Here is a 14,542-nt window from a genome sequence, read left to right as displayed (position 1 = left end):
CCAGCTAGATTTTTGAACCTGCTTGAATTGTTGCAGTTGTATACACACGAGGGTTTCGATTAAAAAAAAAACTATGCTACTTACTAATAGGATACACAGTTTTTCTCATTTACATAACGAAGGCGGTTAATTGTTTATAGTATGTCAGTCCACTTAATACGAAATCACCGAGCAAGAGGCCTTTCCATTACCAGAAAATTTAATCATCACTATTCCTCAGGAATTAGGTATGCTCAGGATTTGCTTGACTTATAATTTTATGACAAAAATCCATATTTATCATCAGTAACAATGCGAAAAGAAATCAATCGTTCCTTCGCTATATCGATCGACAAACTGCATTTGTCAAGGTCATTACAATCTTCATTTCTGCTTCAGATCAATCGAGGAACTCATCTATAAAAAATGCTGATCTATCTCACACAATTCATGAGCAATTTCGTGTAGGAGAGACCTTAAAATCTAAGAAAATGATTCATATTAACTATCGGCTGAATAGACCATCCTTAAAAATCTTATAGGTTTTTTACTTCACAGGTTTCAAAGAGCAATCTTGTGATGTACGATCCATCTTCCTTTATCGAGCACAACACATTATTTCCTTGCGATTCATTGATATCTAACCCTAAGGTAAAACGTGCTTAATGCAATAAGGATAATTCAACAAACTGTCTTCTCATCAAATCAATCACCTGCCTACTGCTTTGCGAAATTTTTTTACTTTCTGGATGTCCTCGTGTTTATTTATATGAACATGTCCCGAGATTGAATATCAAACACTAATCTTTAACTGGACTTACAGCCTGGGTTAGGCAGTGTAATATTTAAGTAAAAAACATTACAATAAAAACAATTAAGGAGTGAAGAAAGGTAAAAAAAATTGTCGAACAATGATTGAACATTTTCAACATTTACGACTATTCTAAATGATTTTCATTCGACGGGCTTTCAAATATTCTTCAGATAAATATCTAAAAACCATTTTCGTTTTTTTTAATTTTAATATTTTAAGTGGTAAAAAAACATTCGGGTAAATTGTTTTTTAAATTTTTACAGTTTTACGCTACCGCTATTGAATAAATCTTTAAGAGATTTGGTAGCAATGCGATGGTATATCTATGTTTGTAATTCTGATTACGTATTTCGCGAGCAAAGCCGCAACGGGAAATCTTAAAACCATTTAGTGGGTTCTGTACTGATCAATCTGTTGCTCTGAATAAATTACAATACACTGATAATTTTTTATAAATTGAACAGGTTTTAATTTTCATTTTTTATTATTATTATTCTCACAAAAGTGAGTTTAATGAAATAAGGGGTCCAGGGAACAGAGCCTTAACCGCGAGGGAAATCGCAAGTAACCATATAGAACGGTCAAAGTCCCGTTGGGGATGCTAGTTCCATAACAACCAATTAAATTTCAGTTATGTTAATTAAAGAGAAACAAATTAAATGAGAATGTGTTTCTTTGTTACAAAAAAATGTTTAACGCACAGCACAAAGACCAAACAATCGACGTTGTTCCTTTTTGTTTTCTGAGAAGCGTCCCCCCCCCCATTAAAAAACTATACTTTTCTCTCGCAAACCACAGCTTCTAGCCAGTCACAGGTCAAAGCACAAGAGCGGTATTATGTAGTACCTATAATAATGTTGCTACTATTTGAATAAAAATGGATTCTAGAAAGTGGGGTTGAATCAAAAACTAATTAAGAATTTGATAAAATTTGATCCCCTTCCTGAAATGTTATTTTATTTATAATAATCCAGTACAAATAAATTCAATAAAAAATGTTTCATAGAATTGTACTACGTTTTTGTCATTTAAACTTTTGTTTCAAAAAGTTGAAATACTTTGGATGAAAAACGGAAACTCATATAGAAAATTAAAATTAAAAAACGGTTTCCGTTAAACTTTAAATTCGAATCTGATATTTTACATTAAAAATCTACAGATTGAGGAAAAAGAAGTGTAAGCAAATAGCGCCTACTACGTAGTCAATTCTAAAACATTTTTAAACGTTATCATCAATTACTAAACCAAAAGAAAGACATTATTGGCAAATAAACGTCACTAAACAACCACAAAAATATTGGAAAAAACAATTTAAAAACCACAGGTGCAAACGCCGCCATTTTTTTAATTCATGGTCAGAGATAACATTAAAATTTTCACTATATAACATAAGAGCGATAATTTTGATCTTCTTACTTTTATTAATAGAATAATCTTCCACTCATTTTGTGTTGCTACAAAATAATAACTCGCATTTTAAAGGTTACACATCTAAAAATCGTTTCTACTTTTTAAATATTCTTTGCCGTATTTAACAACAGCTATTAAACTCGTTTGTGGAAGAGGAAACGAGAAGAAAAGAAAACAAAAAGTTGACCTACAACAAAATATCAGCTATTACAGATAAAAGTTAAAAATTAATTAAAATTATGAAGTCTAATCACGAACGTTGTCGGATATAATAACTACTTTACTTAGCAAATATTTTTTTTATGTCATTAATTCCATTATTTTAACTAGAACAATGTAATAAATAATAGGTTAAAACGAAGCATTTCGTAAATGCAAGACACTACAACTTTAAAGGACATTATAATTCACGTACCGGTTGATCCGAATATGGATTCATAATCTAAGGATATTAATATTAATTATTTTTTGTACTTATTATCTCTTTGTATAATTAATTTCGTTACTGAAAAAGTACTTTTCGTAGCGTAAGCGGTTTAAAATGTATGTTTGTTCGATATTACAATAATTTGAAATAACATCTATGGTTAACAAAGCGTCCAGAATGTTGTTATCTGAATTTCTTAAAAGCAATATCCTTACAAGCAAAAACAATAAACAAATATTAGTCCCATAACACAGCGACATGCAGGTGCAAACATAAAAAACTAAAATAAAACAATACACTTTATCACTGAACTTAAATTACAGTTTTAGTTAAGAACGCCTGTTCTTTGCGGCATTGATTGCGTTCATTGCCTGCAGCAACGAATGACTTTATGAAACAGCACAACAGTACACAGTAAACTCCAATTGAGCCAGTAGGCAGTGGGACAGGGAAGGCAGTTTAAGAAAATTTTGTTTTGTGTAAAGAAGTCTAAGAAAAGGGATAAGAAATCTTGTTCTTAAGTAAAAAAAAAGCATTTATACGGAATAAAACACGATTTGTAACAAAACCAACATAAAGAAGATATATAAAGTAGAAGATAACTGAATATAAACTTCATTATTTCCTTAGACCGAAAAAATCAATTTCTGTATTTTTACCGAGCAAAATAAAACAGAAATAGAAAATAACGAAACATTTAAAACTTTAAACTTTAGCTAACTAAATCAAAAGAAAATACGATATTACGAATATACTTTTACAAGATTATGCCGCTTTACACCCAAATTCAATTATGCAGCTAACCTTTTCCTATCCCGGGGCAAAACCTTAGAACATTTCCATTAAAAGAAAAAAGTATTTACCAAAGTACATTAGTATCTTCAGCAGGTAAATAAAAAACAAAAGTTTTATTAAAATTTTACACACTATTACAGTAACGTAGATCACGCCAGGAATGTATAGATGTGCTACTCTACAGATAAAATAACGTTTTGCCTGAGGCATTTCCTACGACAGAATATTCCACTGTTTCCCGGCATAGTTAAAATACTAGCTACGATTTGTCTAGACGGATCAAGGAAACCGTAAAAAAAACAGAGCAGTGTCACAAATACACATCACAAAAATTAAGTATAAAAAATTATGAGGATAAAGTAGTTATATATTAATTAATAAATATAATAAAAACAAGAAATTAAATTAAAGAAATATATTTGCAGATACTAAATGAATAACAAAAAAAATACAAAGGATAAATTAGAAAACGTTAGTGAAGATTATTTGAATATATTATTTGCACAAGTTATAGAAAAACGCAGGAAATAAAAATTTAAATCGGTGCTGTTTTTAAACTCATCGACAGAGTAGTTCTGTAAAAGAAAGTCAAACAAACCAAAAAGGTCTCGGTAGATTAGATTAAAAATGGCAACAGAAGTACAAGTAAAATATGGATCTTGTTGTTCAGAAAACTACTCCTGTTATCTATTTTAATTAAAATAAACCCAATTAAAATCTAAACATTAAGATTTGCTCCTAGACTATGCAGTAACACAGAAGAGTCAGTTAAAATTACTTTACTTTAAATTAACACAAAACATATAAATTTATCCACATGCTTAAAAGAATACGTAAAATTTTGCAACTGATATATTGATTTGACTTCATGCCCTAAAGTAGAAAAGTTAAACACGCTCGTTTCATTTTAAACATCTTGGTCAGAGATTAATAGAAAACTCACCATTTTTCAACATGAAACAAAAACAGTTTCCTAAAATTACAAAATTCATAAATATTTACGTTATATTTCAAAGTTATCATATTAATTTGTGATTTTCGATTAAACATTTTCAAAGACTGAACCAAAAAGGGAATTTTCAAAGTTACAAAATTAATTTAAAATAATTTTTCAAATATTTTAAGTTTTACAAATATAATTTTAAAATGAAAGAATAAGAAATTGTACCGGAAACCTGAGAAACTGGGGGGTTTCCTACATTTCGCTTATTGACATTTAGAATAGTTCAAGTATTACACGCTGAAATACATTATCCTATTAAAATCTTCAAATAGGAACCACAGCCCACACCTTCAAGAAATTATGGAAAATAAAAAAATAATTATCATCGAAAGAAACAAAAATTAAATTATTTTTTTTAATTTATTTTATAATATTATATTGGAAAATACTGGAAGAATTTTAGATTCCCAAGATTACTAGTATAAAAAAAATTATCTACACTTTGAAATGCTTTATATTTACACAGAATTAATAATTATACCACGATATAAATGCAATTATTAGACAAAAAACCGCAGTATAATTTAAGACAGGTTTCACACAGGGTAACAAAATGCGGTTCTGAAGCTGTGTAGTTATACTGTCCAGTGAATGGATTAGAAAGCAGTGTCTGCAGCAGCTATATTAAACAGTACTGAAACAATACGTCAAACTAACACAGCACTTGACTACGTTACCACAGCAGTATTTCAGTGGACGTAATTGGAACCTACAGCGGCTGCTGCAGCTGCAAAAAAAAAAGGTGTGACCTGATGATGGACAGAGTGAGGGAGAGCTTGGACGTTTATTACAATGCAATATGCGGGTAAATGCACCGAATAATCCAAGAAGAAAGAACAAAGCGCACAATGCCGTTTCGTAATCGTAAACTACAGGAAAGGTATGACAGAATCAACGACAAACTTGTAATACTAGATCGTACCGTACGTTTAGTAATACTAATTACATAAAACTGAAACTCGCATTAATAAAAAATAATAGCCAGTATTACATACCTACTTATTTTATTTACTGAATAATATCCTGACCCCCGTAGGGAAAACAATAAAATCGTTTATTAGGTATCTTACAGTTTATTTCTTATTTATGTAATTCTGTTTAATTGTATTATCTGACTTATCAGTTCTAAACATAATTATAAAATTATTTCTTTAATGTTCTAATTTATATATATTTCAAATTAATACAGTACTGCCACTCAAAAGTCGTGTTTACGATGGCTAATCTATACAATAAAAATAAATAATAACAAAACAACTTTAATTATTTTTTACCAGATGAAACCAAATCTCTGTGTTAATTGCAAACCATTTTACGTTTGTTGTGTAAACTGGTAGGAATGTATATGTTACCTATCTAATTTTCTATCTGACAAACGGAAAAACTTAACAACAGCAGTATTTGGAATGGTTTCATCCTTTGGAGAAAGGCTCAAGGCCCCCCTACTGGGCCTGTATCCGTTGGGATGGGAAATTATCCAAGGCGTTCGGTCAAAGTAGAAAAAAATAATAACAGAATCGTTACGATGATTTTTAGTATTCTTTGAGTTATGCTGTTTATTTTATAGTACCTGAGAAAAAAAATGTTGTAACAGTACATAATAAATTGACAAAATTACAGGGCAGTAGTTTAATTTTTACATTCAACAAAGATTCTTTTGCGAGTTCTAAACATAGGACTAAGTAAAAAAGGACCAAAAAGTTACAGAACAATGGGGTTTCAGAATGGGAAGAGGCACAAGGAATGCGATTGGGTCGATAAAAATTACTGATGAAAAGAATATAGAAAGAGACAAAGAAATAAGTGTGCTTTATAAATATGAATAAAGCTTTTTTTTGCTTGATATCGCCACATAAACTTGAAGCTCATGAGTGGAATATGAAAATTATGTTACACATATTATTTTAGTTTATTCTTAAAAACCCTTTTGTCACCGAATCCAAATATGACTCAAAATTTAATAAGGACTTAATTTTCAACTTCGCAAAAAAATGAAAATCGTTAAAAACATTTTTCAACTGTTAAAACTAAAAACTTAACTTATATGAATCAATGTTTATACGTATCAGTAACGAAATATGAAATATAAATAACGAATATGAATAAGATATTTATAAATGAACCGTATTTATAAATGGTTCACAGTGGAATAATAATAGTTCAGAGTGACTAATATGGTATTACTATATAACTCATTCCTTCTAAAAAAAATAAAATAAATTTATCACAGTAATAAGATTTAGTTAATAGCCTTTACTTATGACATCATAAGTGATATAATCATTTAAATCACTATTTTTACTGAGGAATAATTTAGACCAGAATCGCTTTCGTTTTGGATTTCATGCAAATACCATAGCGAATTTGATCTCTAATTTTATTCCTACTTTTTACGATACAGACGTGTATTGTTTTTGTTTGGCTTGATATATATTGTTTTTTGTGTAGTTAGAAATTCATATACAAATGTTGAATAAATTTTCCTAACAATTTTTCCTATGTGTGCGGTGAATTAACTTAAATCGGAAAGAAGAAATATTACTCATTTGGTTAAAAAATCATATGAACTCTAATTTGGATGTAAAATAGATAAGGAAAAGTCTTAGGCCCATCAAATTTACTGCAAGTCTTGTGAAACTTAGCTAAGCAGCTGGCTAGGTAGAATGCCATTTGACATATGCCATATGCTGGCTGACATATGCCATTTGCTGTTCCTATGGTATGGGGAGAACCTAAGGAACTCTCAATAGACTGTTTTTCTTTTAAACAAAAGTATCAAAGGCATCAGAAGTAAATTCAAGAGATCTGTTGCATATTCTAGTTTTCTTCAGCCACAAGACCTACTTCATTTAGTGAAGAGTAATATGTTCCAATAACCCAGAAACATGGAGTTTAGAAGAAAACTGTGATGATTTAGAAAGTAATGAATAAGAACTTCCAGATTTCCAAGGTGAGAGCACTGAGCTTCAAAAAATTACTTTAGCACAACTTCATTAAGTTGTGCTAAAGTAATTGTCATTTAACCTGATCATTATCAGGTTTGTGATCTTAATTTGTCTCAAGTGCAGTCAAAGTTACTGGCTTCAAGGTTAAAAGGCTGAGGAACAATCTTATTTATCAAGCTCTTGTGAATCTGAAGAATGTGTATCTTACACCATTACAAAACCTCGTTCGATAAAATTTTTGCCAAAGCAATGGATCGTAATGGCCAAGGTTCCTCATACCTTACGAGCAAGTTTCCTAGAATCAGCGAGGAAAAACCAAAGAAGGAATATTTGTTGAACCACAGATATATAAGCTAATGATGAAGAAATCGGACCTTAAATTAATCCTGAGCAAAAGGAAGACTGAAAACTATGTAGAACTGGTGAGCGAATTTGAAAATATTAAAAAAAAACTGGTATGCAGTATATACAAAATGCTGTATCCACATTTGGACATTTTTCCATCTAACCTTGGCGATGTAAGTGATGAACAAGGTGAACGCTTTTCTCAGAATATACCAATGATGGAAATAGGCTACTACGCAAAATTGGGCTCGAATAAGCCTGCCGATTATTGGTGGAAACTGAAAAGGACATTCCAGAGACTGAATACAGGTAAGATCAAAAAAAGCAGATATTAGATAACACCACAATGCCTTAAAAAAGCAGGGCCATTATAGTCGAGTTTAAAAAACTCGAGTTTCTGTAAATCCGCTTACTATAAAACCCTGTCCTTCATTTAATTTTGGTTTGCAGATCTGAAATCAGAGCAAAAAAAAGTACTATAATACACGCCTTACTGAATGCATGTAACAGAAATATATATATATTTTTTGTATAGTGTAATTCAATTCTTCACGTAAACAATGTTCAAATGAAACAAATGTTTAAAAAAATTTGCGTAATAAATTTTACGCAGAGTATTCTGCAATGTGCCTGATAACCATTACTATAAAATACGACTTCACAGCTAATGTTTTAATTAGTGAATGTGCAACATTAAAAATGGATTTTGGGATGTATAGAATTATACAGCATACAAAGTAAAATATCAAATAATTCGCAAAACGTTAAAAAAATATAATTTCGATATCACAGTAGTTCAATAAGTACACAAAAAACTGAAACTAGTACAAAAATGTCTCGGTAGAAATTCATTTATGTTTGATAGTATCAAATTAATAGAACAATAAATATACGAAGGGTTGAAAATAGAGAGATAATCCATTTCTATACTGATGCAAATGCAATTACATTAAAAAGGAATAAAAAGATATCGCTTGTTAGAATAAAACACGGTTCACGGTCTCGCTCAGGCACACGCTCGGAAAATTTGCTAAGTATACCCATCACCTTCCCGTTTCTACGAGAGTGGTAGACTCCAACTTACTCAGCAAATATACTGTCGCTGAGACAATTAGCCTAAATTAAATTCATACAACTTATCAGACAATTTAATCAAAATTAATTGCATTTCAAGAATATTTATTTTTTATTTTTTAAATTACCAGATGTAAAACCCTTGCTATTACAAAACTAATGAAATAGAAAAATTGTAAGGAGTAGAACTTCAATGATGCATTTTTGTTCCTTATTTTTTATATCGGAAAATTTACGTAGTCACTTTTTTCTTTTTCGTTTATTCATATTTAATAACATCGATGTTACAATTTTTTAAATGTTTAATTTAACATTTAATGATTAAATGTTTACTTTTAGTTAATATTTAAATCAAGCTAAAAGATTAAGCTCTACCCCATATAATATTTAAAGAGAGGTAAATGAAATTTCCTTAAGACGGATTTACTGACTCTAATAACAATAAATTAAACGTTTAAGGCCACTTTTTAAACTAATTTGAAACAATTTTAATTCCACAAATTACCAGGGAAATTTTTTCGTAATTTGTACATTATCATTGACACAGTTATTAACGAAGCAATTAGATTTTTAATTAATATTAAATCTATAGGTTTGATTATATATTAAGTTGAAGCTTAGTGCAAAGCGATTACAGTCACCAAAGCGTACGACCGTTCGATATCTTTTTCCAGGAAACCCTCAAAAATAATAGAACAGTTGTCTGTTTGTTTCTTCGTAACGCTGTTTCAACTATCAGCAGATATTTTAATGCCTTATGATCGCCTAGACGATCAGAAAAAAAATTCCTCAACACTGCAGGCTGGCGATTCAATATATGTATGTAAAACTGTTCGGGCATAAATCCTGAACGAGTAACCCCTTTTTCATGACACCTCTTTTCCTGGTCTTCGCTGAGATTCTAACTACACACCATTTCAAAAATACAACAGGTTGCCATAATATTTTGGCCAGAATCAATTTTCCGCAATCTTGATTTGTTTGAATGCCATTGTGGAAAGTTAAGTCGTAATTTATTCTGAATCAAACTTCCATTAGCTTTTTTCTAAAACATTTATGAATACACGGAAAATGTTTCCGGTAATTGGTATAATATAAAAGTTACACAACGGCTAAATCTGGCAACTACTGTAATTAGTCAATACAGTTACGGGAAGAGAAATAAAATATTAATAAAATAAGGTTAGCAGAAAATTCCCTTGATTTTTTTTATACAGAGGATTTAAGACTTAAGAGCCTTACCATGATTTACAGATACTTATTAACCATTAGGTAATAAAAAGAAGATTTTTTTTAATATTTCGCATGATGTAATATGTAATGAAATAAAAAAAAACACTTATTTTAGTTTTTCTTCAGTTTACGAAGTAAAATTTCAGTAATATGAAACTGTTTAGATAATAATAGATTTTAGAGTAATACCACCCCAGCTTTTAACTTTACCAATTATTGAGCTTCAAACTCATTGCAAAATATGTAACGTGTTTAACATACCTAAGACACTTATGAGATAATAAGAAACACTTGAATGAAAGCTTAATGAAAATCCAGGCAATAGTTTTGAAATATCTGGAGATACAAACAAAAATCAGACACGAGCTTTATAAATTGTTCAGATTTTCCAAAGGAAATAAAAAAAAATCAACGAATGAATAAGCAATGACCACAACAGACCATAATTAATCACAATAATTAGTAAACAAATAAATGCTACAATATTAATTTATCCTGCATGTCATCAATGCAGATAGTGAACAAATCGTTCTTTTGTTAAAACAAAAGATGCTAATTGATTCATCATATCAAAGAAAAATCCCACACTTCTGATCTTTTATACAAAATAAAGGAAGAGACTTCAAAATTCATAAATAGGCTCCCTAGAACCATATAAAGAAGAGGTATAAATATTAAAACTGATGTCCCTTCCTTTCCCACAGTGAAATACTTGTGACATTCTAAATGCCCTGAATTAGAGCACATTCTAGAGCATAAATATACAAGATATGAAAATGATGTATATAACATAATGTGTAGTAATCTCTGTGTAAAGTATTATTGATTTTGTTTCAAGTCTCTAAGTTTCTGAGTTATTGGAAAAAACCACAAGTGCCAAAAGATGAAAAAAATTGGTGAGAGCACGGCATTGTAAAATTTAACCTCTAGTACATACTATACTAACAATTATTAAAAAATAAAAATAAAAGATTGGTTTTGAAGGCTTGAAATATTAGAGAATGAATAAACAAAAAATTACATAAATCAAAGATGGTCATACAACCACTACTGGATAACCTGACATGGATTGACCCGTCCCTGTGGTGAACAACGTGAAGATAATCATTTGTAAGGCTGAAAAGTACATTTTGATGTTCAACATGCTGATATGGCATGGTACATGACTCTGTTAAAGGACAATAGGAAACTACCTCCCTCCTTATTTTCCTTAGTCAGCCTGACATGGGATTTTGTTTTATTCCTAAGAATGGCAACACAATTTTTGTGTCACGGCTAGAACAATTAAATTTAATGTGTTCTATATAAAGAAATCATTTTAACAGAGTACTACAACAGGCTACTTTTTTGGATAGTTCAAATCATCATAATAATGCTTACATAATTTTCCTTTCTGACAGATCACTGGGATTCATGAATGTATCTATTAAAAAAAACAAAAAAAAAAAAAACGGTATATAGACTCTGATTCTATTAAATAATATTTTTATATGCCTTCAAAAAAAGGGAGGAAGTTCTAAATTTTAGAAATTCCTTTTTCTTTTTATGCTCAAACTTTACTCTTCACCAAACGGAACACAGATTATTATTTTCTATTTGACAGAGGAAATTTCTATGATAGTCACATTGAAAGCTTTTTCAAACATGGAAGTTTTGTAAATGAAAAATTACATAAAACATCCTCAAATCATGGGTGTTGAATAAATACACGCGTGCGCGCAAATACAAACACACGATTGAGATATTTTTCCATGATTTTGTTGTTATTACTGCAAGTAGTGTTTGCTATTATGATATTCCAAGTTTTCAGATGAAAATGTAGCTATGATTTGATAAATAAAGATATGACAAATATTCACTGTGGGAAGGGCATGTCAATCTAGTAAAAAATATTGTATTAAATTCTAAAAAAATTTACATTATGTACGTAAACTTAATCTGATAAATTAAAGTAGCATTTTAGATAAAATGACAAAAAAAAGGATTAAAACAAAAACTGATCAGCTGATTTTTATATTTCAGAAATCTGGATATCTGTAAACTTTTCTGCAGCCCTTATAAAACTTAGGCCTATGCTTATAGCTTGTTACATACCTAGACTGTTAAGTTCAGGATAAGAGAACACAAAGAAAGGCGATCAGAGGGAATTTCAAGAATCTGATAAATACATAATCAAAAATTAATAACACAATATTTTATTATTATTTTTTAATGTAATGTTTTAGTATTAAAAATATAATTGGTACCGGTAAGAGACCTGAATCTTTAATCAAAATTTTTGAAAAGATTTCTTTGAGATCCATATTTTTTTCTTAAATTAATAAAAATCTAAACTTAAGCAATTATTTGAAGTCACATATGAAAGCAGTCTACCTTCAATTGTTTCATGAATTAGAAACCTCAACTGACTGGTTCATAAATCATGATTTGCTTTTTAGGAAAAAAATAATGTTATGTACAGTTATCTAATGGTATGTAAAAACTGAATAGATTTACAAAATAAAAACAAAAAATAAATAATAAATAAAGGAAAAAAGGGTAAAAATACATTCAATCAAATAACTATAAACAAATATACCAACATTACATGAAACATTTTAGAAAATAAGTATATATTACACGACTTCTTTAAAAAAATTAATCTATACAAATTTGTTTTTTGTCTATTAACAAATTTCTCTTAATTCAGAATTTAGTTGTATTTTTATAATCATCTATTATAATACATTTTCATTATAAAAAAAAAACAAAACATACTAATTTAGTTATTAAATACTAATGTTACAAATATTAATTCAAGCTAGTTATTATTTTACCTAGTTATAAAGTAAGTTTACTTTAGTTATATTACCTTGAGTTATTTTACAGTAACAAAAAAGGCATATTTTAAATATACTAATTTATCTATCAAATGTAAAACATTAAATTCTTACAAAGAAAACTGAAAAAGTTATGATTTAAGATTTCTTGCACTTTAATTTGAGTAAGAAGTTTGGGGACAAACTTCTTTTCAGAGGGGCAAAACTTCAGCTTAAATCTACTTATTTATTTTTACATTAGTTTTTGCAAGTCAATGGATTTTGAATGATATTTTACTACTGCATTGCTTTCGTAGTTAAAATACAATTAATGCAATTAATGTCAGATAAGAAAGGGAAGAAAAATTTATGAACTGTAATTAAACTCTCAAAAAAAAAAAACAATTTTTGAGTTGTTTTGCAATACATAAAGTAACTTATGTTTTCATCGATGGTTACTAAGAATGACAGCTCAAGGCCATTATCCTAAATCATATCTTATTCCAAACAATGTCATAATAAATAATTTCTTAATGAAATTAAACTTTTTTAAAACATACTACATAATTACTTACTTGTGTTGAGGTGATATATTATCCTTCTTTATTGAAGAAATGTCAATCTGATCAAAAGTAGTATATGATAATAATCTGACAACACCAGAGCCACCTGAATTATCTACAGCTTTCACATTTGGCCAGCTGTTGTGTCTTAAAACAGTTTCACAACTGGGACTACTACAATTATTACTTAAATGCATTATTCTATTTAAAACAGCTAATACAATTCACATTTTAATATGTAAGTGAGCAAAAATAACACTAATACAGTCATATTCTTTAAAAGTAATACTTTGATATAGGTACCCACACTACTCTCACATTTTAACACTTCTTGCACTCACAAGAAAAAAAAAACACTCGAATAAATTCACTGAAATTAAAAAAAAAATATTAATTTTGGATAATGGAGGGGATTTAATACCAATAAAATGAAGGACAACTGGCAACAGGTAGTTTTTCAAAATAGTAAACAGTACTAATTCAAGTTTAATAAGTCTGAATTGATACATGTATTTTAAACTACACACAGAAGTTGATCTCAACCGGTTATTCCTAATACAGAGCTAACTTATACATAATAAAATTTACTAGAACAAATTATTATATTACCAAAATATATTTTCATAGCTAACAATCATGAACAAAAGCACTGATCAGGAACTTGATAACTGACCATTTTCTATAATTTGTCATCTTGAAAGGATGCAACGGTTTGAATGTAACTATAAAAACAAGGCAGAGATTTGGAAAATAGTTGCAGTGTGGCATTTGTAAAACTTCATGAAACTAGTTTAATTAGATATTTGTATGAATATTAGTTTTAAAAAATCACACTTTTTGAAATAAATTAAAAAACTCTAATTTTGTAAATAAATTATTTACAATTAATTTCTAATTAAAGTAACATCACCATTATTAAAAATTCTGCTTTAATAGTTTTTCATAGTTTGTCTATTTTTGTTATCATCCTTCATTCTGGACATGAAAAATAATTTATTTTCTATGGCATTGTATATGTATAAAACTAACTACATGAAACAAACATTAAAATTGTTTTTAACAGTATATCAAATAATTTTGAATAGGGTTTTGAGGATGGCAGAAAATCTCATATTTGCTGAAACTGCATGAGATGAAGTAAGTATGGAGTACAATG

At 29.1% G+C, this 14,542-nt stretch overlaps 1 protein-coding gene across 1 annotated transcript in view; it reads right to left on the bottom strand.

Moving 5' to 3' along the window:
* The window catches only part of RhoGEF3 (Rho guanine nucleotide exchange factor 3), a 171,679-nt gene extending 157,971 nt beyond the window's left edge, over window positions 1-13,708 (bottom strand). Inside the window, exon 1 of the mRNA XM_075354770.1 lies at window positions 13,399-13,708. Coding sequence (XP_075210885.1) covers window positions 13,399-13,583 — 185 coding nt within the window. The 5' untranslated portion in view covers window positions 13,584-13,708. The remainder of the gene's footprint in view (window positions 1-13,398) is intronic.
* Between the last annotated feature and the right edge of the window lie 834 nt (window positions 13,709-14,542).

This window comes from Lycorma delicatula, chromosome 1, assembly GCF_047948215.1.
Source record: "Lycorma delicatula isolate Av1 chromosome 1, ASM4794821v1, whole genome shotgun sequence".
Taxonomy (NCBI): Eukaryota; Metazoa; Arthropoda; class Insecta; order Hemiptera; family Fulgoridae; genus Lycorma; species Lycorma delicatula.
This window is presented reverse-complemented; position numbering and strand designations above follow the sequence as displayed.